This window comes from Mus musculus, chromosome 17, assembly GCF_000001635.26.
Source record: "Mus musculus strain C57BL/6J chromosome 17, GRCm38.p6 C57BL/6J".
In the NCBI taxonomy this organism is placed as follows: Eukaryota; Metazoa; Chordata; class Mammalia; order Rodentia; family Muridae; genus Mus; species Mus musculus.
Genome location: NC_000083.6, coordinates 29,571,875 through 29,597,523, shown reverse-complemented (window position 1 = coordinate 29,597,523; position 25,649 = coordinate 29,571,875). Strand labels below are relative to the sequence as shown.

Below are 25,649 nucleotides of genomic sequence, written 5' to 3'. Positions count from 1 at the left end.
CTTCTCTAGCCTTTCCTCTTTTTCTCTTCCCCCTTCTCTCCTTGTGACCATGGCCGGCCTCTCCCTCTCTCTTTCTACCTTCTCTCTTTCCCCCTGGCTTTCTACAACAAAGCTCTAAAACCATAGACTGTCTCTGCTCACAAGGCCCGCTGTGCTTGAACGATGGGATAGGCTTTCTCTTAACGATCCGTGTCTAACCTCCCGACAGAAGGCCTTCCTGCGCTCCAGCCATGGACTGGACTAAGGACTCTTGCCTGCGTGGGAACCACCCAGTACCCACCTTTCCCCTGCCCTCTTCCCTTATCTCCGGGGCCGAGTGCCGCCCTGGGGCCCCTATTCTGTTCTCAGCTCCTCTGTCATATCCAGCGTGGGATGCCAGAGACTGAGAACCTGGTACCAGGAGCTGCCCCTTGTCCACCCCCTGCCATGCGGGGTCAGTGGCTTCACACAGCCAGATGCCCATCCGGGGCCGAGTGGAAAGTGTCTGGCAGTCCTCCCCCATCTGCCCGCCCAGAGCATGGGAACCCTGGCGGGACGCGGGCACTCTCTCCTACTCCCCTCTTCCCTACACACCCACGGCCTCACAATTGGCCCACTATAGAGGCCAGCGGCTGGGCAGGGCAGGGAGGCCCAGAGGGAAAGCACGCCATTACCCCGCACAGAGCTATTGTGAGGGGCACGTGAAGGTGCACACCAAGGCTCTAGGTCGTGGAAAGATGAAAGAGCAAGACAAACCAAGGATGCTCCCATGACCAAGAGAACCTGGGAAGGAGTGAGAGAGAGCCAACTGGGTAGGGAAAGGAGGGATGGGCAGGAAGTCCCACAGCAGAGACGGGGAGGCACAGATGGCTGGTACAGTGGCTGGCAGCCCTGAAGATGCGCTCGCTGGCCTACAGATCTCAGGTCACAGAGCCCCCTGCAAGGTTCACACTGCAGGGAAGAGTAACTCCTAACCTTCTCTGTCTGTCTGGCCACAGTGTCCTTGTCACTCGGGCTTCCTAGGTGCCTGCCTGGCCAGAGCTGGAAAGCTGCACTCCTATAAGCACCTGCTCTTCCCAGCTATCTGCCTCCCAGGGAGCTGTGCCGAGCTTTTCCAGCCCATTCAGGTCCCAGCAGGTCAGCCAGGCTTGGGGAGCCTGTGTTAAGCCTGGGATTGTTATGTGACCATGTGACAGGCAAGGTCAACCCTCAGACTGCATGCAAAGGCAACGGGAAGCCACTGGTGGCTCAGCAACAGAAGGGCACAGACAGAACACTGCTAGAAAACCCTCTCAGGATGACGGTTTGAAGGAGGACAAGGAAGAGAATGTAAGTCCTTCTAGGAGGAAGGTGTCCAGAGCAAATGGCTGGACCAGGGCTGTGGACTGGGAAGGAGAGGGGAGGGGCTGGGGCAGAGCTGAGAGGGAACTGAGGCCACGGTGACAGAATGAGGTGGAAAGACCTTGGGAGAGCTCACAGCCTTCCCGCTGAGCTGTGAAGACAGTGATGCCAAGGCAGTGTGCCACAAGGACTGACTGGGAAGGGAGCCGAGGAGGACCGAGTGTCACAGCTTAGGTGGGACCTGGGCTACTACTGGAGAAGTCCCATCCTCCCAACCTACCATCGATCCGGCTGACGAGCTCTTCCAGCGCCTTGACCTTCTTCTGGATCCCTGGCTGTGCAAACGTGTAATTATCCTGTGAAGGACACAGAGCCAGGGTGAGCAGTGTCCAAACCAGCTGCTTTCTACACCTAGACAGAGCTCATAGAGACAGGCTGCTCTGTCGTTATTGCTGGTATGTGCGTGTGCGCCTGTGCCAGCATGTGTGTGTTACCCAGGCCACGGAGATTTCAGGTATCATTCCTCACAAACATCTATCTTGCTTTCTGAGACAGGGTCTCACTGAGACTGGAGCTCAAGATTAGGCTAGGCACCTCCCTCCCCAGTGCCATCTCTGCAGTCCCTGAAGCATATTAAAAGTATATCAGGGGCTAGAGAGATGGCTCAGTGGTCAAGAGTGCATACTCTCTTCCAGGGTATGGTTCCTAGTGGCTCACAACTACCTGAGACTCCAGATCCCAGTGATCCAACACTTCCAGCCTCCAAACACCTGCACTCGTGTGCACATACCTATACACAGGCTGGAGAGATGGCTCACTGGTTAAGAGCACTGGCTGCTCTTCCAAGAGGACCCAGGTTCAATTCCCAGCATCCACATGGCAGCTCACAAATGTCTGTAACTCCAGGTCCAGGGAATTCAATACCTTCACACAGACTGATGCATATATGTGTGTGTGTGTGTGTGTGTGTGTGTGTGTATGTGTTTGTGTGTGTGTGCAAATACCAAAGCACATAAAATAAAAATAAGTAAAATATTATATATATATATGTATATGTAAAATAAACATATATTTTAAAAGTTCACCAAGGCTAACAGCTAGGAACGGTGTTTGGAAACAAAGGGATTCCTAAAACTGCAGCATATGGTGAAAGGCTGGAGGAGGCCTGCCCTGGGGTTGGCCCACAGGATCTGGGTACACAGTAGGGCCCAGGGGCCTCTGTAATGACAGCTAGTGCTGCACAGTGATTTTCTCAGCCCCGGAGGGATGCTAGCCCACTGTCTAGTGAAGCTAATAGAAGAGGCAGAGGTGCGCTGGTGGGGGGTGGATGGGAAGTGTGTGTGGGGTCTACCTCACACAGCAGAGCAGTAGGGAAGCAGAAGCCCAAGGCAGCGCTGGGCCTGGCCGGGGGGCAGCTCACCTGTATTCCGTCCAGCAGCTTGCTCATGCACCAGAAGCTGTCGGCTTCAATGCTTCGCAGCATGTCCTGAGACAAGTTGGTCACGTCAAAGTTCTCCACGTCCTCTTCTGCAAAACAAAAGGTGAAGCAAATTCAGAGGCCTTATCTAAACACAGAGAGGGGCACAGCACCCACTACCTGCCATGGGGTTCTTCAGGTCCGAGAGAAGCAGGGGACTTGATGTGGAGGGACAAGCCTGCCCTTCTGCTCAAGTGTGTCTCAGAATTTCCAGGGGTCCCATGACCCCAGCCGGGCCACTTCTCACTGCAGCCCAGCCTACCTCATTCTCCCTTGGCATTTATCATTAGATTTTTTTTTAAAGTGACCACTCAGGACTGCTGCTCAACAGGCTACCCCACTCAACCCAGGAACAGTGCACAGAAACTCTTTGATTATAGATGCACAGTGAGCTGTGTACCACATTCACAGGACAGCTGGGGCAGAGACCCTGGTCAGCATAAGGACGGACTCCCTGAGTGCTGGCATCAGAAGGAAGGTGAGCCAAGCCTGTGAGTGCCTCTAGGACGCAATTCTACCGTGCTGGTATTTCCCACTGCTAGAGGATACACACACACACACACACACACACACACACACACACACACACACGGTCCTGTTGACAAATGCCCTTGTGAAACATTTCTCTCTATCACCATTTTAGAGACCCTGTGAGACCATATATATATATCCACAGCACACAAAAGGATGCCAGCAGTTACATAAGGTGTCCACAGAGCTTGAGCACAGGGCCACGGGGCCACGTTCAGAGAGAAACACTAACTTAAAAGTGTGTGTGTGCATGTGTGTGCACACGCGCATGTGTGTATCTGGTGGGACCTACAGAGGACAGAAGAGGGTGTCAGATCCCCTGGTGGAGTTATGGGTGGCTGTGATTGTGGGTACTGGGAACTCAGGTTCTCTGGAAGAGCAGGAAGCTGTCTTAACCACTGAGCCATCTCTCCAGCCTTACTGTCTTCTAACTTCTCATGGAAATTCCAAGTAGTAGCAGGGATGGAAGACTGTCTGGTCCAAGGTCCAAGCAGACAAGACAAGGAACCCAAAGGAGAGGGCCATGGGCATCCCATCTATGATGCTTCTGTAACTAAGCCTTCTTGACATAAAGAGGGGCCCAGTAAGACAGGCTCTGCCTGCCCACAAACGGAGCACCCACATGCCCATCTGAGGCCCTTTGGCTCTGCACACAAGCCAGCTTCTCTCCTTAGACCCATGGGCACTGTTTAGAAACAAATGTGTTCACTACATGCAGTCCTCTTCATGTGCGGGGCTAGAGGGGCACAGACGGCTGACAACATACACTCAGAATCCCAACATTTAACAGTTCCTGGATTCCTGTTCTGCTTGAAGAACGGTATTTTCTTCAATCATATTATATCTTAGCACAAGCATGTGAGCGCACACGCACACATATGTGTTACCACAGCATGGGTGTGGAGGTCAGTGGACAACTTGTGGAAGCGGCTTCTCTCCTAAAATGTAGATCCTTTTGGACTCAAATCCTCACTCGGACTTGGCAGCAGGCACCTTTACCCACTGGGCCATCTCACCTGCCCAAGAACTGTCTTTTGTTGTAGCTTATATGAACATCAAGGGTTATTCAGAGACAGAGACAGAGACAGAGACAGAGACAGAGACAGAGACAGACAGAGGCTGGTGGGGACGGAGGAATACTGGGTCAGAAAAGCAAGGCTGGGAAAGACAGACAGAGTTAACAGCTATAAAATAAGAACCTTCACACCCCATGCACAGTAGGCACACAGATTATTTTAAGTGAGGCTTATCAGAAATGATAAAGCTTTTATAACAGTGCAGGAGGCATGGGAAATCATGCATGGAGCAAGGAGTGGTACTATCCCCAGCAGACTCTCAACTGCAGCCATGAAGTATTCATGTGTGCTTACACGAACGAACGGGGGCAGGAACAAAACACATCGCTGGCCCACTGTGCCTTTAATAAAGGGAGAATGAAGGATTTGTTTTTCTTTAAGTTTTTTTTTTTTTTAAAGATTTATTTATTTATTATATGTAAGTACACTGTAGCTGTCTTCAGACACTCCAGAAGAGGGAGTCAGATCTTGTTACGGATGGTTGTGAGCCACCATGTGGTTGCTGGGATTTGAACTCTGGACCTTCGGAAGAGCAGTCGGGTGCTCTAACCCACTGAGCCATCTCACCAGCCCTTTAAGTTTTGCTATACTTTTAAAAATTGCCACCATGAAGCATAATTTTTATAGCATTCCCCAAATGTGCACAATTTCTGAGGGGGAGCCACCCTCACTGCAGCTGCCTTCATCACCCAAAATGCACAAAGACTTTGTAAAACAATGGCAACCTTGCAGAAATGAGGAAGTCTGATACCACATAAAAATCCAATTGGGAGATCACATATAAAAACAACAACAACAAACACAACTTCCAAGAAATATGATTTCTCTAACTTAAAAATTATGCCCAAGCTTTAACTGGGCAGTGGTGGTGCACATCTTTAATCCAAGCCCTTAGGAGACAGAGGCAGGTGGATTTCTGAGTTCGAGGCCAGCCTGGTCTACAAAGTGAGTTCCAGGACAGCCAGAGCTACACAGAGAAACCCTGTCTCGAAAAAAAAAAATTATGCCATGGTTTTGGGGTGGCCATATGCATTATTTAAATTAAGTCAGGCCTAAGACTCCAGAGACCTCTTTTTATGCTGGGTTACATTTCTGGGCTCTTCCCAGGCTGCTGTGCAGACCTCCAGCTCAGTCCCGCACAGGTGGCCTCCAGTACTCTCGGCTCCTCCTGGAGCAAGCTCACAGCTCGCCTCTGAAGCTTACAGTCACAACTACTGTCCTGTCAAACTGCTCCAGGGCCTCAGCCCTGGGTACAGCTCTTTCCTCGAGAGTAGCCCCCCCCCAATCCCACGCACTACACAGACCCCCATAATAATTTATTTATTAAAATAATTTCTTCTCAAATTTATCTTCTTACTTAGATTTTATTTTATAGGTAAGAGTGTTTGCTTTTATGTATATATGTGCACCGTGTGTGTGCTGGAGCTCACAGCAGCCAGAAAGAAGGCACAGAATCCTTTAGAACTTGAGTTATGGAGGACCAGGATTCACAGTGTGGGTGTTGGGAATTGAACCTGGGTCCTCGGCAAGAGCAACAGTGCAGAGCAGAACTGCTCCCAATGGCTGAGCTATCTCTCTAGCCTTATTTACCCTTATTCTATGGGCACTTTGCCTGCATGTGTATCTCTGCACCACATGGATCCCCTGGGACCGTAGTTATAGACAGTTGTAACTGCCATGTGGGGGCTGAGAATTGATTCAGGGTCCTCTGAACAGGCAGCCTGTGCATGCAACAACTGTGCCATCTCTCCAGGGCACTGTCTTCATCTCTAACTGGTGTGTATGTGTGGGGATGTGGACGCAATGGGCAGAGAAGGTTCTCTTTTTCCTCCCTGCTGAGGTGGGTTCTCTCAGTCCTGTCTTGTCGCATATCTCAGGTTGGATGGCCAGCAAACTTCTGGGCAACACTGCCTGCTTTCCCCTCCCACAGGTGGCGAGCTGGGGTTACAGACGCCTGCTGCCATGTGTGGCCTTTGACGTGGGTCCTGAGTGTCAATCTGCTCAGCAAGAGCGTTCACCTGCGCAATCATCTTGCCAGGCCAATACTTCTCTAAGGTGTAATAATTTTTGTTATTCTTATGATTAGTTTGTGATAGTGTTTTGCTACTTAGTCAAGGTTGCCCTCAAACCTACAATCCTCCTGCCTTTGCCTCCCAGGAGCTGGGATTACAGATGTGTGCTGCTGTCTTCGGCCTTCTAACAAACTTTTTCAACCTGGGCACTTAGCATTCCAGAGCACTAAGCACGGCAGCTCACTGAGCAGAGCGAAGTGCTCCCGAAGACAGTAATGTCGTTCTGGACCCTACGGCCTGAGCTGCCTTGCGCTCAGGCAGAGCAGCACCTGCCGAAGGGCACGCCCTGGAGCCGGGCTGCAGAGCTCAGTCCTGGCTGTGCCTCTCCCTGGCTGTCCCTCTGTATGATCACCACCCTCTGCCCCTCAGCTCATCTGTTAACAAGCACTACCAGCAGGACAGTGTCAGGGGACGCTGTAAGGGTAACTAAATAGGAGAAGTGCTAGTGACCGACCGTCCTGACACAGCCCACACACACACCATGTAGCTCTGGCCTGGGATTCTTTCTACACTATCATGTAAAGAACATATACTCCCCTGTCTTGTTTGGGCCACGACATTTGCTCTCTATTATTTGAAAACAGGTCGATTCTGCGGGGATATCCCTACCATGGCAAAGTATACACCTTAAAAGTCAAATTTCAAAGGTTTTTTTTTTTCCATTTTATTTTAGTGTGTGCATGTGTGTGTGTGTGTCCATGTGTCTGTCATAGTGCTCATGTGGAGGTCAGAGGACCACTTGTAGGAGTTCTCTCTCTTTACCACGTGGGTCCTGGGAATTGAACTCGGGTCATAAGGCTTGGTGGCAAGCTCCTTCACCTAAAGACCCATTTCTCCAGCCTGATTTCCAGTTTTCTGCCCCTACCTTTTGGTTATAAGTAAGAAAAAGCACATTTTACTCAGAGGAGTCAGGAGTTGGTGAGACAACTGTATACTCAGCAACTGCATCACCTCCAAACCATCAGCTGTGCCAGGATCAAAGGGACTACAGATAAAGTGAACCCTATTTGGGAGCCTCAAGTTGGGAGCTGTGGTCAGCCATGCACCCTTGGCATTCATGGATGGCAGGCTAGCTCACTGCACTTCCTGGGGGGTGAGGAGTGGGATAGCTCACTGCACTTCCTGGGGAGTGAGGAGTGGGATAGCTCACTGCACTTCCTGGGGCTGTGGTGTGCATAGCTTTCTCTGTCTGCTGAGAGAACAGAGCTCACACACTCGACAAATGAGCTGAGCACATGGGCAAAAAGCAGCAGAGAGGGAGGCGCGGGCGGGCGGGCTCTGAAGGGCTTCACTCAGCATAAACAATCTGTTCTGAAGCATCATTAACTGTCCACTTGAGGGAACCCCACACATAATTGAAGCTCAACAGGAAAGCATGCCAGCCCCTCTGTCCCAGGCGAGGGCCTCATCTTTGGTTGTCATGACGAGTGTGTGGCAGCCAGGGGACTGACTGCAGGGAGTGAGTTTAAGGGTTTTTTATGGCTATTTTAAGAGGCAATGCACGTGAAAGGGAGAAACCAAAAAGCTCTTTATGAAACAAAATTGCTCACTCAGGGCCTGAGGGGACCATGGCTATTGATTAGCTGGTAAAATGCACTGGGGCGCTGGGTACAGTCAACAGCTGATTTCGCTTACAATTCTTAGAGTCCTGGGCCCCAGAGCAGTCAGTGGAATACGAGCCTCTAACAGTCTGGAAGCTCTGAGAAGAACTAGCTTTGCTCAGGGCCCCAGGCACATCCCAGGGGCCCTGTGAGGTCCCAGGGCAGTCCCAGCTTCTGTGATCTGACACTCCAAGCCATCAGTGACAGAGGCCTCAGGGCTTCCCAGGGTCTCTCATGGTCATTCCCCTCTCCTTCCACGCCAAAATTAGACTCATGAGAACCCACTGCATAAGCCGAGCATGGTGGCGCACATCTATAATCAGAGGCAGGTGAATCTCCGTGAGTTTGAGGCCAGCCTAGTCTACACTGCAAGTTCCAGAATAGCCAGGGCTACATAGTGTGACCCTGTCTCAAGGGAAAGGAAGGAAGGAAGGAAGGAAGGAAGGAAGGAAGGAAGGAAGGAACCCCTGCCTAGTATTTCCTGATCACAGAGGTACCCTGAGGCAGGGAGGTGTCACACAAGGTATAGCTCTTGCCATGCAAGCATGAGTGCTTAAGTTTGGATCCCAGCAGACATACGAAAGTGAGACCCTTTACAGCGAGCATCTCTAACCCCAGCACTGGCTGGTGGAGACCAGGATTTCTGCAGCCCACTGGTTGGCCAGCCTAGCTGAATTGTTGAGCTTTAGGTCCAGTAAGAGGCTCTGTCTCAAACAAAACAAAACAAAACAAAACAAAACAACCCCTGACCTAACTCCTCCCAAAAAAGTCAGAAGCCACTGAAGTTAGCCAACATCTGTGCTCCTTGAAAATATGCACCAACACATGCACACATACTATACATATATGTACACATACTGTAACGCATGTACATATACTATACATGAACTAAGAAAAAATAAAGGATCATGTATTTAAAGAACTAAATAAGAAAACAGTTTTGCTTTGTTTTGAGACGGAATCTCACTATGTTGCTCAAGTTGGCTTTGACCTCCTGAATTCAAATAATCCTCCTGTCTCAACCCTTCGAGGAATGAAGATTACATGGCTTTCTGTGCCCAATTCCAGGTGGTTGGAGGACCATATAAACACTACCGGAGTTAGTCACCTGACATTCTATGCCAGACTTGGTGACAAGACCATGAGGACACGAACCTTCAGCACGTGAAGAAGAGGTAGAGGGACCATATGGCTACAGCCAGGAAGCCAGAGCCTGACAGAGCAAGGCAGGCACAGAGAGCCAGTCTCGGGCTCTCCTGGACACCTTCCTACTAGCACAGGGACCCCTTCACACTGGACCTGTCAATCACAGTGCTCTCTCTTAGCTCAGAGACACACAAGGTCTGGCTACGTGCAGTGTGGGGTAAGTAGCTCAGGCATATAGGAATAACAATAGCCTGGTTACAAGTAAATGTAGAAACCTATATCTGGGCTGGAGAGATGGCTCGGCAGTTGAGAGCACTGGCTGCTCCTGCAGAGCACTTGAGTTTGGTATCTAGCACCAACATGGACTGGCTCCCAACTGCCTGCAACCCCAGCCCCAGAACAAATGCCATTTTCTGGCCTCCATAGGGACCTACATGCACATGGCATGTATACAGCACACATGCACACACACACACCAATCCTGAGGTACTGGAGAGATGACTCAGTGGCTAAGGGTACATGCTGCTCTTACAGAGCACATCACACCAGCAGCTCACAACTGTCTGTAACTCCAGCTCTGGGGGATCCACCCCTCCAGGATCCACAGGTAACTATACTCATGTGCACACACAAACACTGAGAAACACACACACACAATTACAATAAAATTAAATCTTAAAAAAAAAAGCCAACAACCCTTGGGTGTTCTCTACTATCCCGAGATTCTATTGCCACTACTTAGCACAGATCACTGAGGTCAGAGTTTGTGCACTGGATGGAGAGGCCCTGATTATGGGGTTCAGGGTAACATAACCTTCTAAGACTTTCTTTCGGGTTTTTTTTTGTTTTTGTTTTTGTTTTTGTTTTGTTTTGTTTTGTTTTGTTTTGTTTTTTGGTTTGGTTTTTTCAAGGTTTCTCTGTGTAGCCCTGGCTGTCCTGGAATTCACTTTGTAGCCCAGGCTGGCCTCCAAGTTCCATCTGCATGCAATGCCACTGCCCGGCCCTTCTAAGGCTTTCTAAAGATTGCCACGGGGATGGGTGAAGACTAGGTCTGACACACCCTGACTTGACAAGCCACACCTGCCGCTGGGGTGCACTCACCTCTTCAGGAATTCCAGCAGTGGGGCTCTGCAGGGAGCACTTTCCCCCCAGCTGTCTTTGCACCCAGCTGGTGATGGGAGGACCTCACACACTCCCTGCCTGCCTGTCACACCTGAGGCTGCTGCTTCCAGGAGGCAGCTTAAAGGACAAGCTCGGTCAAACTCTGAGGCGGCAGTGAGGCCCCTGGCCCGCTTGCACCTACAGCTCTCCTGCGCAACCCTCTCTAAGCGCTCCTGCGCACCCCTCTCTAAGGGCTCCTGTGGGGATGAAGTGGCTCAGGAGGGTGTAGGCTCAGTGGCTCACACTGCTTCCGAACATCTGCGGGCCAAGCATCTTGAGCCACATACTGAGGCTGCGCGGTCTTCCAGGATGTTTAGAAGCCATCTTGAGAAGAGTGGGGTAACTAACATCCAGGAGACCATGGAAGCTGTCTTAACTCTGGAGAAGAACCCAGGCCCTCTCAGATCTTCATCCGCTGGGCTCTGCCTAAACCAACCCTCATCTCCTCTTAGAAAGCACTTCCTGGATGAGGTGAAAGCTCACCTGCTACCAGGGGGCGTGGGGGTGGGACCTCCTCCAGCAATCCCCTCTGAAGCTCCCTCCCTGCTTTGCTCTGCCCCAGTTGCCTCAGGACCTCTCAAGGCAGCCTGGAGCCCCTTCCAAGACCAAGTAAAATGAAGCTTTTTTGTTTGTGTTCTTTGTTTTTCAAGATAGGGTTTCTCTGTGTAGAGCCCTGGCTATCGTGGACTTGCTTTGTAGACTAGGCTGACCTGGAACTCAGAGAGATTTGCCTGCCTCTGCCTCCCAAGCGCTGGGTCTAAAGGCGTGTGTCATCACATCCCACAAAAATAAACTTTTCAAAACAGCAAACAAACAAGAACTCAGTATAGATGGGGCCCCTGTGGGGCAGAGAGGGAGGGGACAGAGTGGGGACCCGAAGGGAACATGAGGGCTCCTGGAGCCCTGGCGATGCTCTGAGTACCCCTGTGGGTGCTCAGAGGCTTGGGTGACAGGTGAATGCATCCACGTGTGGAAAAGAACTCAATAAAGCTCACATCTAAAGACGGAAACAAAAGGGCTGGCAAGATGGCTCAGCCTAGAGAGGCCCTTGATGTTGTGTGTAGGCCTGGGGAGCCGAGCTTGATCCCCACAACACTTGTAAAGGGTTAGAGAAAACCCTACTCCATTTGGCCTCTGTCTCTGTCTCTCTCACGCACTCACTAAAAACAATGAAAGAAGAACTTGAACCAGTGTCATGAGGCAACATGGAGCCTGCCACTGCTGTGGAGGCCCCCAGTTCCATCTCTGGTCTCCACCAGCCAGCCACATGGGGCAGAGTCAAGGAGGAACTGGAGGTGACCCTTCCTCTCAGAACAGGCCCCGTGAGAGGGAGCATCGGCCACATGGGCAGGGTGGGGTGGGGTGGGAAGTTGGGTGGGGTGATGGGAGTCGGGGTGGGGAGAGCAGCATCCACGGCACTGAGGATGTGAAGCCAGCACCCCGATTCTCCTTCCTCAGGACTCTGCTCAGAAACACTCCCCCCCACACACACACACTGCTCTATTCAAAACCCACTTCCTGCCCGGCATGGTGGTTGCATGCCTTTAGCCTCAGCATTTGGCTGAGGGTCCAGGGAAGTGGTCCTTTGAGTTCTGGGCCAGCCTTGTCTACACAGTGAGTTCCAGGATGGCCAAAGTATACAATGAGACCTTGTTTCAAAAAGATTTAACAAACAACAACAACAAAGCCCTGCTTCTTGCACCAGTGAGATGGCGGCGGATCAACAGGACTAGGTGCTGGATGCCAAACCTGAGGACCCGATCTCTGGCACACGGAGGGAGACATCCGACGATCAGGAGCTGTCCTCTGCTTGTTACACATGCACAAGCCCTGCCATCCACAGAGCAGGGCACAGCCAGGCCAGGCCAGGCTTTCTCCCTTGCTCTCAGAGCAGAGCTTGCTGTGCTTTGGAGGGCAAAGCTCAGGGCTGGAGCCCAGGGTGGCACTGCCTTTACTCGAGGGAGTGCATGCGTCTCCACGGAAAGAGCTACTGCCATCAAGCTGGGCACCTCCTGAGGGCCACAGCATCCCTTTCTACCTTGGCACCAGCAGACCCTGTAGCAAGGCAGACCTTGCCTGCACGGAGCTCTTCACCATTGTCTTCACAGAGACAATGGTGTCCCACTGTCTGGACTCAGGAGACATCAGGAACAAAATAACTTTACTTACAAAGCACCCAGCCATCTGGCCTCAGAATGTACCCGGCTGTGAGTATTCTGTCATCACAACGCAAAACAGACTATGCCAACACTTTGCAAAAACTAATATGTACTTTCCCACCCCTTTCAATTTAGCATCTGTTCCTCCCAACCATATACATAAATACATATGGGTTTTTTATTCACCCTAGGCCAGTTTTATTAGCATCTAAGAAAAAACAAGAGAGGCAGACAAGTCCAGGGAGCTTCCAGGAAAAAGGAGATGAAAAGGAAGAGAATGAGAGCTATTCTGTTTGTGGTGTAGTCTGACAAGCAGCCACATGGCAAACGGAGGGGTTTCAGGGAAGGACTGGAGAAGGCCACCCACCAGGCTTTCAAAAGCTGTGAGGGAGGCTTTTCTGAAGGTATAATGTCCACAGCAAACTGCACTGACACACACAGTTCTGATATGCTATGCGTGCCCACATCTGTGGTTAACAGTACAGCTGGGGTGGTGAGAAAGTGGAGGGGGCACTTCCTCCTCACCCACTCCCAGGTCAGGAGAGCGCCCTCATCTATTCCCAGGCAGCCAACACAAAGCACCTGGGCCCTGACCTCCAGGGCTGCAGAGAGACTTTGCTTACTTTGGGCTCAGTGTGAATGTAATCTTACGACCCCCGCTTACCCTGTAGCTGGCACATGGTTGCCTACACCGGTACGTGCTCCTCTTACGGCAGCATGAACAGCCGTAAGGCTAGTGCAGTTGCTTCCAGCTTTGACCTGTGGATACTCTTGTTCTGTCTTGTTGTTGTCTTATTTTGCCTGCCTCCCCAGTCCCTCAACTTGACTTCAGAGATGACCTGACACTGGGCACAACAGCAGAAGTGGGGTGCACTGCTCCCCAGTGGCCATGCCCGGCACAGTCCCACGAACTTCCAAGCATCCTGTGCCCAAACCATGGGATAGGAGGTCTCATTCTTCTACAAAGGAGGGGAGAACCTTCAGATTGTCTCTGGCCTCCAAACAGGAGAGTCTGCTGGAGGACAGAGAGGGAAACACTGGCAAGTGACACTGGAGAAGGTAATTCAGCTAAGGGACAGCTAAGTCCCAGGAGGACTCTATGGGACAGTATGCCTGGGGCTTAGGGAGGGTTTCTCTCTCAGGGGATGAGAGATAGGGGCACAGCGAGGCTTTAGGTTTAAAACGTTATCCCAGGAGCCCCGAGATAGAAGGGTATCTGTCACCATAACAATCTGAATTTGATTCTTGGAATCCACGTGGTGCAAAGAGATAATGAACTCTTGCAAGCTGTCCCCTGCCTCATACACACATACACATATATATACAAACGAACAGATGCATGCATAGACACAGATGCATACACACATACATATACCCAATACAAGCATACATACATACATACATTCATGTGTGTAAATACATGCACACACAAATAAATATTAAATGGTTTATTTTAATTATTGAGTTATTACTTATTTTAATAAAATATAATTACAAATTATATAAATTTTAATGTTTTATTTAAAAATGCTAAAAATTACAGCTGCTGAGATGAGGGGCTCAGAGATGGTCTTCCAGAGGCCCAGAGTTCAAATCCCAGCAACCACATGGTGGCTCACAACCATCTGTTATGGGATCGGTTGCCTTTTTCTGGTGTGGCTGAAGACAGCTAGGATATATATATATATATATATATATAAAATACATAAATCTCTTTTTTGGTTTTTTTCAAGACAGGGTTTCTCTGTGTAGTCCTGGCTGTCCTGGAACTCACTCTGTAGACCAGGCTGGCCTCAAACTCAGAAATCTGCCTGCCTCTATCTCCCAAGTGCTGGGATCAAAGGTGTGTGCCACCACTGCCTGGCAAATATATAAATCTTAAAAAAAAAAAAAAGCTGAGGTGAGGTGAGGGAGTGAGACAAGGAGCTGAACTCACAGAGCCTCACCCATCAAGCTGGAAAACCTGGGCACTGCAGCAGGTAGCTGGCAGACAGATGCTATGGAAAGGGTCTCCAAACAGGAACTGCATGGCCAAAACCTCAAGTGAGCAGTGGGGTGAAGTAGATAAAGTGAACAGAAAAGCCAAGCCTGCCAGCTCAGCGCTCCAGGTTTCCCTAAGCCAGTCTCCAGGATGGCAGGGAGGAATGAGACCCAGGAGACAGTTATGGGGTTGCAGGTGGGCCTTAGCGGAGCCATGTAACTGTAACTGCCTGGACATGCGAGAGTGACAAAGTGGATCTGAAGTCTCAGCATTTCTGAGCTCAGGGACAGGCACCGTGGCCGAGTCTGTTGCAGCATGCCTAGGCTGGAGAAGGTTCAGACAGGAGACCAACTATCACGCACAGCTTTCGGAACAGCGTTGAACAGAAGGAGCACTCACAGAGCGGGGGGTGGGGTGGGGTGTGTGTGTGTGTGTGTGTGTGTGTGTGTAAGCTCACCACACAGCATGAGGATCAGAGTTCGGATGCCCAGAACCCATGAAAAGGCTGGGTGGGTGCAGCGGCTCCCCTGTAATTCCAGCCTCAGATGGTGGAAACCGATAGACAGTCCTAGAGAAGCTGGCTAAGGAGATGAGCCACATTAGTGAGCCCAGGGCTGACAAGACTACGTTCTTTCAGTGAGGTACAAGAGCAACCAAGAGAGAGCCTCAACACCAGCCTCAGTCTCCACATGCATGTGCACGCCCACACACAGCGTATCCACTTGTATACACACACGCCCACAGACGTGCCCACACACACACACACACACACACACACACCCCTAGTCCATGAGAAGGAAACCACATGCTGAGGACAGCAACACAAGACAGACATGTCTGGGAGCCCTGGGGCCTGAGAGCAGCAGCTTCTGGCCACAGACTATTTATCTGTCGGGGACTCGGCTCTCTTGTCTTACTTAGAGCAATGTCACATATGAAGCTAAGCCTGACCATCTCTGCATATTCAGAGAGTGATGGTCAGAGGTCTGGGAAGGTCTTCTGCGAGCTGTAGTGTTAACACACCTCTAAATAAAATGCCCAATGGACTTCTGCCGCCCTGCTTTACCTGGAGGAAAATGTGGAGCCCCTTTTGGGCTGCTGCTTGGCAGGAATCTGACACTGGCCAAGGACAAGGAAGTAAGAATCTGGTTTTAGGGTCAAACAAAGAAGTAGGCTCAGATATCTTGATCATCCTTAGAAAGAGCTATCACCGGAGTGATCGTGGGGCTGTGTGTTTATTGTCTTGCTTGTTCCTCATTGTACTGCTTGCCCTTAATATCTGCATGTAATTAAAATGGTATAAAAGCAGATTGGGAAAATTAACTCTGCCTATAGTCTCAGAATCGACTGGGGTCACACTACAATGTTGTCTGTCTTTTTTCCTTTTAATCCTCACTCCCGTGCTGGAGAACCTGTTGACCGACCGAGCGGGCTTGGTCAGGAAAAGAAGTGAAGTTACTGGGTAACTTTATTTTGCTGGAAAGAAACAGCTTCTAAAGGTAGGCCATGCTGGGCTGGCAAGATGGCTCAATAGGTAGAGCGTGCCCGCTGCTCAAGTGGGAGAAGTGTATATGTGTATCTGCCTGCTTGTCTGTGTGTGAGCCATGTGAATCAGATGCCCTCAAAGGCCAGAAAGATGGCAGCAGACCCCGTGGTGCTCCTCAGCTGCCCTGTGGGTGTTGACCCTGGTCCTCTGTAAGAGCAGTAAGTGCTCTTAACCACAGAGCCCTCTGGCTGCCCAGTTGTTGGTTATCCTCTACTTTAAATATACACCTCTCTTTTTTCAAAAACGTCTTTATTTTCTGTACGTAGGTCTTTGCTACATAGGTATCAGTGTACACATTCACGTGGGAGGAGAGAACTGACTCCCATAAGCTGTAGTACATGCACACACAGACTCATAAAAGGAATAATTTTTTAAGAAATGTAAATAATAGGATGTATCTCAACCCTGCTCTTCCCCGTGACTTTCTCTCCACGCATCCACTGAGCTGATGTGTCCTTACTTGGTTCAGGGTTAGGCTGACCGCACTCTGCAGGACCAAAAGCTCCTGGCATGAGTCTAGGGCACACACAGCCTCAGGGGCGACCCTCCAGGACTGTACACGGGCTTGGCTCAGCTGCCTTATCTTCCAAGAACCATATTTCACAGAAGCAGCTGGCTTCCTCAGCAGAGACCCAGCTTGGGGCCAGGCCGGCTGTGGACAATTTTTCTACCAACTCCAAAAGGATCCAGTACTGAGTTTGCCATTTTCAGCTCTTGTGCAGCAAACGTGACAGAGCACAAAGCAAGCATGGGTGCTAATTGGCTAAGTGATAGAAGCTGGAGAGGGCCAGTGACATGGCTCAGTAGTAAAAGTGACTGCCACCAAGCCTGGTGACCTGAGTTCAAGCCCAGAGACACACAGAGTAGAAGGTGACAACCAAGTCCCACTAGTGTCCTATCACATATACATACACTAAAGAGTGTTTTTTAAAAAGAGATACAGAGAAAGATAAAGAATGTGTGAAGTTTATATATAGTGTTGAAATAATCTGCCTGTTAACTGGAATAGACATTTTAAATCTCAATTCCTGACATCCAAGAAAATGGATTATTGATAAATCTGTGTGTGTGAGTGTGTGAGTCAGCACCCACATCATAGTTCCAGGAGATCCGACATCCTGCTCTGGGCTCTACAGGTGCCAGTACACATGTAGCACTGATATATATGTAGCAAAGACCTACGTACAGAAAATAAAGACGTTTTTGAAAAAAGAGAGGTGTATATTTAAAGTAGAGGATAACCAACAACTGGGCAGCCAGAGGGCTCCATGGTTAAGAGCACTTACTGCTCTTACAGAGGACCAGGGTCAACACCCACAGGGCAGTTGAGGAGCACCACAGGGTCTGCTGCCATCTTTCTGGCCTTTGAGGGCATCTGGTTCACATGGCTCACACACAGGCAAGCAGGCACATACACATACACATGGTCAGTTTTAAAATGTTTTAAAGAAGAATGATGAAGGGCCACAGAGCTGCCCTGCCTACTTTGACATGGAGGACTCTGCACCCAGTTCATTAGTCAGCTAAGGGCAAGGAGCTAAGTCCAGCCATTATCAAGTCACGTGGAGAACAAAGGTACTTCGCTCAGAAGATCTGCCTTCGAGTTTGGAAAACTCACTAAGCCACTTACCCTTGGATCTTGCAGCCTGTGAAGTGGGCTGAGAGTCTGCCTTACAGAGCTGCTGGGGCCTCTGAGAGCCACATGTAACTGGTAAAGAGCTTTAATTCGGGTGTGGTTGGGTTTCCAGGTTCCTTCTGACATTCTTTTCTTTTGGTTGTGTTTGCTTTTTTTGAGACAGGTTTTCATTATGCAGTCAGGCTAGAACTAACAATCCTCCTGCCTCACATGGGATTGTAAATATGTGCCAGCTGGAGCCTCTTCACATTGGATTCCTACATAAGCCTCTGTGCACGTGACAATAGGGACTGCATGGCCATGGGGAGGCTTTTGTGACCCTCTAAGCACGGCAACTGAGGAACCCACAGGGAAACAAGATTCTTTGGCTCCTTTAAGATTCTGCTTGCCTGAGCTGCAGGAAAAGGCTGGACCATGGGGAAGCCCCAGCTACTCTCAAAGGTCACTCAACAATGACAAGAGCCCAGCAGGGTCAGGACAGAAGAGTGAGGAGAGACCAGGGTCCCAGAGGGCTTTTGGCCCCGTCCATCATTAGTATCCTCTGCATGGATGCTGGTACGAACCTCAGATGCCAGCGTCATGCATGGGCACTGGACCTGAGACATGTTTAGAGAGGATCTTAAAATAATCCAATCAAACCACCAAATTATCTGCTTGTGGCAGAAGTGCGCCCGAGTGGCTGTTCTTGTGAAGAAACAGCTCTTTGATCATCTCAAGAGGCTTCCTCAGCTGCCCAGACAGTTCTGGGTAGAGCAAAGAGGCTGCCTGTCTCTTTTTAGCAAGACATGGCCATCAGTGGTCCACCTGGGAAAACACAGGCAGACGGCGGACAAGAAAGGGACAGCAAGTTCAACATGGTACTGGGGCTTCTTACCTACATATTCCGAGAGGAAGACGACAAAGAACGGAGTGACCAGGTCATTAATTCCCTGGACATACCCACTGGCGGGGTGTCGGATGGCCCAGATAAACAGAATTCGTTCAAAGATCTAAGAAGACGAGAAGGAAAGGGTGTGTGTGTGTTAATCTCGGGGTACACGTCTCCTTCCACTTACCTTCCTTATCACTTACCTTGGGATTAGTGGAAAGTTTTAGGAAAATTCAAAACTGCTGTGGGTCAAAGGAAGAGACATGCAGAGATCATGGGCCACGGGAGCCGCTCTGCTCAAAGGTGCTCACTCTCTATCTTTTTAGTATCTAATGACCATGACATCAAGACAGAACAGACTGGGGACTGGATTCACAAACCCCGCCACTTCTGTATCTCTGGGAGCGAGGTATTGTGCACACCAGCTCTAGTGTCTTTTTCTAAATCTTCCTTGGTCCCTACAGGACACAGAGAGGAACCACCACTTGCCACCATTCGCCACCCCTCTTCCACTGAGAAGGGAAGAGGTCAAGATTCCGTTCTGGGCTTTGAAGAGGTGGCTCAGTAGCCGAGACCCCAGCACCCACACAGTGGCCCACAACTGTCAGCAATTCCAGGGAATCCCATGCCCTCTTCTGACCTCAGCAGACAGGAACATGGTGTGCAAAAATGCACTCAGGCAAAATATTCATACACATTTAAAATAAAATCTACCAAAAAGAGAGAGAAAGAAAGAAAGATAGATAGATAGATTGATTTTCTGGTTCATCCTAACTAGGATTGGTGACAATCTATTCTTGTAGGAAGTCCCTTTGTGCATCAGGACCCAACCACATATCTGCTGGGGAAAGTCTGGGGAGAGGGATCAGCAGCTAAAGACACCACTAAGCCTGACAGCCTAAGCTGGGTCCCCAAGATCCACACGGTGGAAGGGGCAAAGTCCTGCCAACCTGTCCTTGGCTCCACACACATGCACAGCATGTACACAGCCCCTCAAAAAAAAAACGAATGCCATACACAAAAGTAAAAGGACACCAGGCTGCATGCTTCCGTAGTTGGGGGTTGGGACAGAGAAGCCAATCAGCCTGTGCCCCCATGACAGAACCTTTGAGGGTTCTATATATCAATGAAAACAAGTCTGAGGCCTAGATGGTCCCTTAACAGAGCCCTGCCCATTCCCATTTGGCAGTTGCCCCAACTGCTGCCACTGGGCCTCCTGGGCTCTCCCTTCAACTTCTCTCAACCCAAGGACATGCTCAATGGCTCTCTCCCAGTGGCCATGACCCCCAAGCCCTGGAACTTCTGGAGAATGGCATCTCTGTGACACACACAGGAGGGACAGTAGAGATGATGGTGACAACTGACAGGTAAGCCAAGGTATCAAATGACCATCACAGCACACCCTGCCCCAGCTAGCCCTAGAGACAAGGACTTCCAAGGAGACAGATTTTGGAGGTGGCTGTCTAGGTTAAGGACGGTGTAAGACACACGGAAGGAAGACTGTCCTTTAGCTCCTCTCAGAGAGTTTGACAGGGAGAGCTGGAAAGCACCCTGAAGTGAGCTAGTCCGGCCTCGGCCTCACTGCTTCCAACAGAGCTTCCATGTGTGTGTGAGTGTGCGCACATGTGTGTGGTTGGAGGTGTAGTGTCCATGTTTTACTAAAGGCTCTGAGGGGAGTCCTATTCTGCTAAATGACCTCTTTCTTCCTCAAAAGTGCAGTCTAAGGCTAGACCTACTGTACTCTGGGGGGGGGGGGAGAATAAAATCACAAGAAGCCTATTGTTTCCTCCCATCCCTGTTACTTAGTGTAAAACACTTGCCTACCATGTACAAGGCTCTGGGGTTGACCCAGTGACTCAAAAAACAAACAGCTGTCTCCAGCTTGGTCTTTTGCAAAGACTCACAAGGGCACCCACTACTCCAGTCTCAGCTTTGGTGAGACTCTGCCCTTCACATGGCCGACTGCATGGAAGCTGGCCATGGACTGCACGGAGAGCAGAGAGCGGCGGTGCCTCTTCCTCAGGGACAAGAGAAGCAGATGCACACATGCCAGGCTCTAAAGGTGCCAGACATTTGCAAAATAAAGACAAGCAGCCTGGCTGCCAGGGAGAACACAGGCTCTGCACTATGGGAAAGGTCTGTGATAACCACCCTGTGGGGATAACAGGATAAACCTGAAGGGTTTCCCACACCCAACTTCTCCACTACAGGCAAAGCTCCAGTGTGTGTCAGGTCTGCAAGCCATTCAGTGTTGGCGGTGGGTTAGATCTCTGCAAGCCTTGCAGTATTGGGGTGCTGGTAGGTTAATCCTCTGTGCGTCCATTTGCTTAAGACAATGGTCCAGTACACACAGGTGATGCAGGCAAAACTGAAGAGAATAAAGTGTGCATCCCATCTCTGTGTCCAGGCTCCGCTAATCAGAGATGCCTGATGAAAGCCAGGTGCAGGAAGGAGGCAAGGGTGTGGGCACGGCAGGGGGAGGGGAGGAGAAGGAGGAAGGGAAGGAATTCATTCTCAACTTCCCTTGTGCTGCCTCTTAGGGGTGGGAGACGAAGTCACCAACACAATCTTCCCTGTGGTGTTGAAAGTTATGATAATGTAAGTAAATGGATCTATGAATGTTACCTAAAGCCACAGAGTGTATTCTTCTCACTGTCCCTCTCTATTATAGAGAGGACTGAAAGACTGTTCAAAAGTGCTGACATGCCACATCATGACTGCAGTAGAACTGCACGGGAAGCTGCTAATCTCACCAGCGAGACTCCCTCACTCAAGTCAAGCTAACAGTCCTACTGGAAGCTTGCACATGCGTGTCATTGGCTTGAGGTCCTACAATATCACTACCAGTGTCACTCCTGCATTTAGTTCCAAAAGAACTGAAAGCAGGGACTAGAGCGTGTTTACCCAACCATGCTCACTACAGCATAGTCCCCACAGCCAGGAGGGATAAGCAACCTACTCGTTCACAGTTTTCATTTGGAGGAGTATTAATGATGATGATGGAATATTTATAAAATCAAGGAGACTGGGAGGTGGCAGGGGAATGGTTCAGTGGGTTAATGGTACCTATTTGACAAGGCTGGTGACCAGGACCCACACAGTAGAAGGAGAGAGCAATTCCCTGTCTGGGTCCTCTAACCACATACACACAGATACACACCATAGCATGCCCTCCACAATAGAAATAAATCAATATAATAAAAACATCTTAATGAAGGGACTTCTGACACTGTGAATTAAGCCAGATACAAAGTGACAAATTATGTATAAGCCTACTTATCTGAAGTATTTAGAGTGGTCATAGCCACAGGCAAAAAATAGAGAGGTGGTGGCAGGGAAGGGGGTTGTATTTATGGGCACTAAATTTAGGTGTGGAAATAGGAAAAGTTTCTGGAAGCAGACGAAGGCGGTGTTCACAGAACATTCAAATGCATGTAAGCCAACCGCCCACTGTTCATAAAACCAGAGAGTCGGGCAAATTCATGCCATTAGAAAATAAAGTCAGCATCCCAGCTTTAAAAAGTAGAACAAGCCCAGGGACAGGAATTTTAAGATAAGATTCTTTCTGCCTCAAGCCTCAGGCAAAGCACAACTTGGTACCCAGGCTAACAAGACGAGAAGGCATGAGGAAGTACTCTGTCCCAAAGTGTCACCTGTGGACATGGGGTGCCCAGCAGGTGCCACTGGGCCCAGGCAGGAGGAGGACGGACACTGAGGAACACACTCACCTCCTGGACGAGCGGCTGCTGGAACAAGGGGATGAGAGGGTTCGTCCTCGGAATGTCAATGTGAATCTGAAACACAGAAGCCACAGCCCAGATGTCACACCAGGATGTCTAAGGCAGCACACACAAAGGAACACTTAAGAGAACAGCTTAGTTTTGAAAGGACAGACAGACAAATATGGACAAAGCCCAGCTAGACCCACCCAGGAAGAGTATGTACCTACGTTAGCCACAGCTCAGAGAGAAACTCCCCCAATAAGCCACTGTCAACCAGACAGGAATCTCCCCTGAGATAGCGCTCCTCCGAGCGGATTGTCTTCCGAAGTTATAGTCACCCTGGGACGCCACCTGTTTACCACATACAATCACGTGTGCACCCCCTTTTCAGGATCTTACACATCCCACAATTCCTAAGAGTCTGGTGTAGGGGTGCATGCCTGTATTCCCAGCACCCACACACTGTAAGTTCAAGGCCAGCCTAGGCAATATAGTAAAATCTTGTATCAGAAAACAGCTGGGAGTAGGTGTAATGGTAATTATAGCATTTCTGTAATCTCAGACCTCGGGAGACAGAGGCAAGTGTTTGAGGCCAGTCTGGTCTATGTAGTGAGCTAAAGACCAGCCAGTGATATATAGGAAGGCCCTGTCTCAATAGCAAACAAACCCCACAACTCTTGCTAAGAATAAAAAGACCTCCAACTTCTGCTAAAAATGTGCCAGGGCAGGGAAGCAGGACTGGACCTGCTTGTGAAGTCAGGAAGTAAGGAAGGGTAGGGGCAGCTGGCCTTCAGTAACCAGGGCTGAGGTGCACACGTCTGCAACCCAAGTGGCCACTGTAGTTAGCATGGGCTCTGAGGCCTCTCCAATGCCCACATTAACATCATAAAGACAGTGTCCATATCAGAAGAGGCCATTTCATTCTGGGGACAGTCACAGCAGCTATCTAATGCCCATTTTTTTTTAAAGATTTATTTATTTATTTATTTATTATATGTAAGTACACTGACTGTAGCTGTCTTCAGACACTCTAGAAGAGGGCATCAGATCTCATTACGGGTGGTTGGTGAGCCACCATGTGGTTGCTGGGATTTGAACTTTGGACCTTCGGAAGAGCAGTCGGGTGCTCTTACCCACTGAGCCATCTCACCAGCCCTCTAATGCCCATCTTTTACCAGCCTGGCCACCTCTCCCTCCTGTGAGGCTGCCAACAGACACTTCTGTGGGCCTGAGGACCTCTGCAGACAATGGGTGCTGAACTGGCACTGTAGCACCACAAACACACACTGATGCTGCAGTCCAGAAGGAATTGACCATTTCCGAACCTTCTGCTTTCTCCCTTTACTGTGCGTCTCATGGTCCTTAATCCTCAGAGGAAGGGCCTGTGGCTAAACAGCACTGTTACCAGGGATCATGTTAGAAGTGTGAGCCTCACCTCAAGACCTGAACCTATTGTTAATCTGAGGCATGTGTGTGTGTGTGTGTGTGTGCGTGTGCGTGTGTGTGTGTGTGTGTGTACATGTGTATATGCATACATGTGTGTACAGTATGAATAGTATGTGTGTGCACATATATATTATACATATGGTATGAACCGTACATGCATGTGTGTACATGTATATATACGTGTACGTGTATGTGTGGGTGATTTGTACATACATGAATCATGAGAAGCAATACCACTGACCACTGCTAAAACCCACACCTATCTAAGGATACTGGTAGCACCTGTAACCCCAGCAACCAGGTAACTGGGAGGGAATAAAATAAATCAGGAGCTGGCTCAGCAGCAGAGCATAGGTTGTTTGTTCTGAAGACCTGAGTTTGGTTTTCAGACTTATAGCACAGCTCACAACGGTCTCCTACTCCAGTTCCAAGGATCCAATACCCCTCGGGCAACTGAACACACACTCTCTCACTCTCTCTCTCACTCTCTCTCTCTCTCTCTCTCTCACCCTCTCTCTCTCTCACACACATACACACACAGAGGCACATACATCCACGGTAAGTTCTATTTTTTTAAATGCACTCAGAGCTGCTGAATGAGAAGAGGGAAGGGAGCCACAAAACATACAGGACGTCTCACTGCACCAAGAGGCTCCATGAGCACAGCTCCACAGATGTCACACCTGTCTGTAGGTATCCTGGTGGTGCTCTTCATTCCGAGAGTCATAATACTGCTCAATGAAGCCAAAGTACTCCTCCCGCTTCCGCTGCAGGGTCAACTTCCGCCGCTCGGTGTTTGCCGGGAGATAGCCCTAAAGACGACAGTGTCCCGAGTTCTCACTTCCACCTGAGCAGTAGCTTGGAAACCATCAAGGCACAGAAACAGGATTGCCAAGAGGACAATGCAGGTTTTCTTTTGGTTCAGCTCCCACCCCCGACCCTGGCGCTCACCCTCTTCTGGATAGCGGACCCCAGGTGGGCAGATGAGGCAAGCCAGCTTTCCCAGCCTGCTTACTGCTTTGGTCCCATTCCTTGCACTGTGGAGTACCCTGTGGAGCACCCAGAGCTGACACCTTTGAGCAGTAACTAGAAGTCAGCAGGAGGGAATTAGACCTGAGTCACAGCCTCCAAGGGAATTAGCAGTCTCTGGCAACTCCTGGGACGCTCCCTGGTATAGATTCCACATTCTTTCCCAGTGTAGCACTGGGGACCATCAGCTCAGGAGCTCCGGAGCCTGTGACTTAGCAGTCAAAAGGCCGGCACAGAACTCTGGCAGCCTGGATGCCCTTCTTCTTCCTGAATCTCCTGTTCCCTTTCTGCTTGCCTAATGCATTCTGAGCAGTATCTGAACTTACAAGGAGTGGCTGAGGCACTGACTGCACGGCTCTAAGACCAGGGGCAGGGGACAGTGACAAGATGCCCTTCCTGTCAAAAGCATTTATGTAGTGCACTCCTTAGTGGGTGGCTGGAGAGCTGCTGTGGGGCATGGGGGCTGGGGGTGGGGGTGTGGGGAAGGGGTTGCTGTTAGATCTGGGTCATACATACAGTACCTGGTCCTGGACTAGCAAACAGGCCACTGAAAATCCTTACTAGAGGAATGAGCAAATCTCAGAGGCTCAGAATCAAGCATCCCAAAGCAGGAGCCGTGAGATCTGAGTATGGGAAAGCAAGAGCAGCCTGCTTCTGAGAGCCCCACAGCCTAACTCTTCTCATGAAGCTGGGAAGTGGATTTCCAGCCGCTGTCAGGAGTGGTGATGCTAGCTCAGCGCCAGTCCGTGGATCCTCCTGTCCTGCTAGATGCCTCCCCACAGTTAAGGAAGTGACACTGTGACCACAGGAGTCAGATACTGGCCTTCTCCACACATGGCTGTAGGAATATACTCACCTGCAGGTGTGGGAATAAACTC

At 50.0% G+C, this 25,649-nt stretch overlaps 1 protein-coding gene, 1 long non-coding RNA gene and 1 other non-coding gene across 4 annotated transcripts in view; 1 reads left to right on the top strand and 2 right to left on the bottom strand.

Moving 5' to 3' along the window:
* The window catches only part of Tbc1d22b (TBC1 domain family, member 22B), a 57,128-nt gene that overhangs the window by 9,372 nt on the left and 22,107 nt on the right, over nucleotides 1-25,649 (bottom strand). For both annotated transcript variants that reach the window (XM_006524488.2, NM_198647.1), the window contains 5 exons: nucleotides 24,426-24,554; nucleotides 22,303-22,368; nucleotides 18,581-18,695; nucleotides 2,741-2,847; nucleotides 1,601-1,676 (listed from right to left, as the gene is read on the bottom strand). In XM_006524488.2, coding sequence (XP_006524551.1) covers nucleotides 1,601-1,676; nucleotides 2,741-2,847; nucleotides 18,581-18,695; nucleotides 22,303-22,368; nucleotides 24,426-24,554 — 493 coding nt within the window. The remainder of the gene's footprint in view (nucleotides 1-1,600; nucleotides 1,677-2,740; nucleotides 2,848-18,580; nucleotides 18,696-22,302; nucleotides 22,369-24,425; nucleotides 24,555-25,649) is intronic.
* Tbc1d22bos (TBC1 domain family, member 22B, opposite strand) lies at nucleotides 1,219-18,708 on the top strand. Its single transcript, NR_045447.1, has 4 exons — nucleotides 1,219-1,308; nucleotides 6,335-6,459; nucleotides 9,146-9,440; nucleotides 17,870-18,708. It is a non-coding gene; the product is annotated as a TBC1 domain family, member 22B, opposite strand (long non-coding RNA).
* On the bottom strand, nucleotides 1,924-1,986 carry Mir7667 (microRNA 7667). The gene has a single exon (NR_106127.1). It is a non-coding gene; the product is annotated as a microRNA 7667 (primary transcript).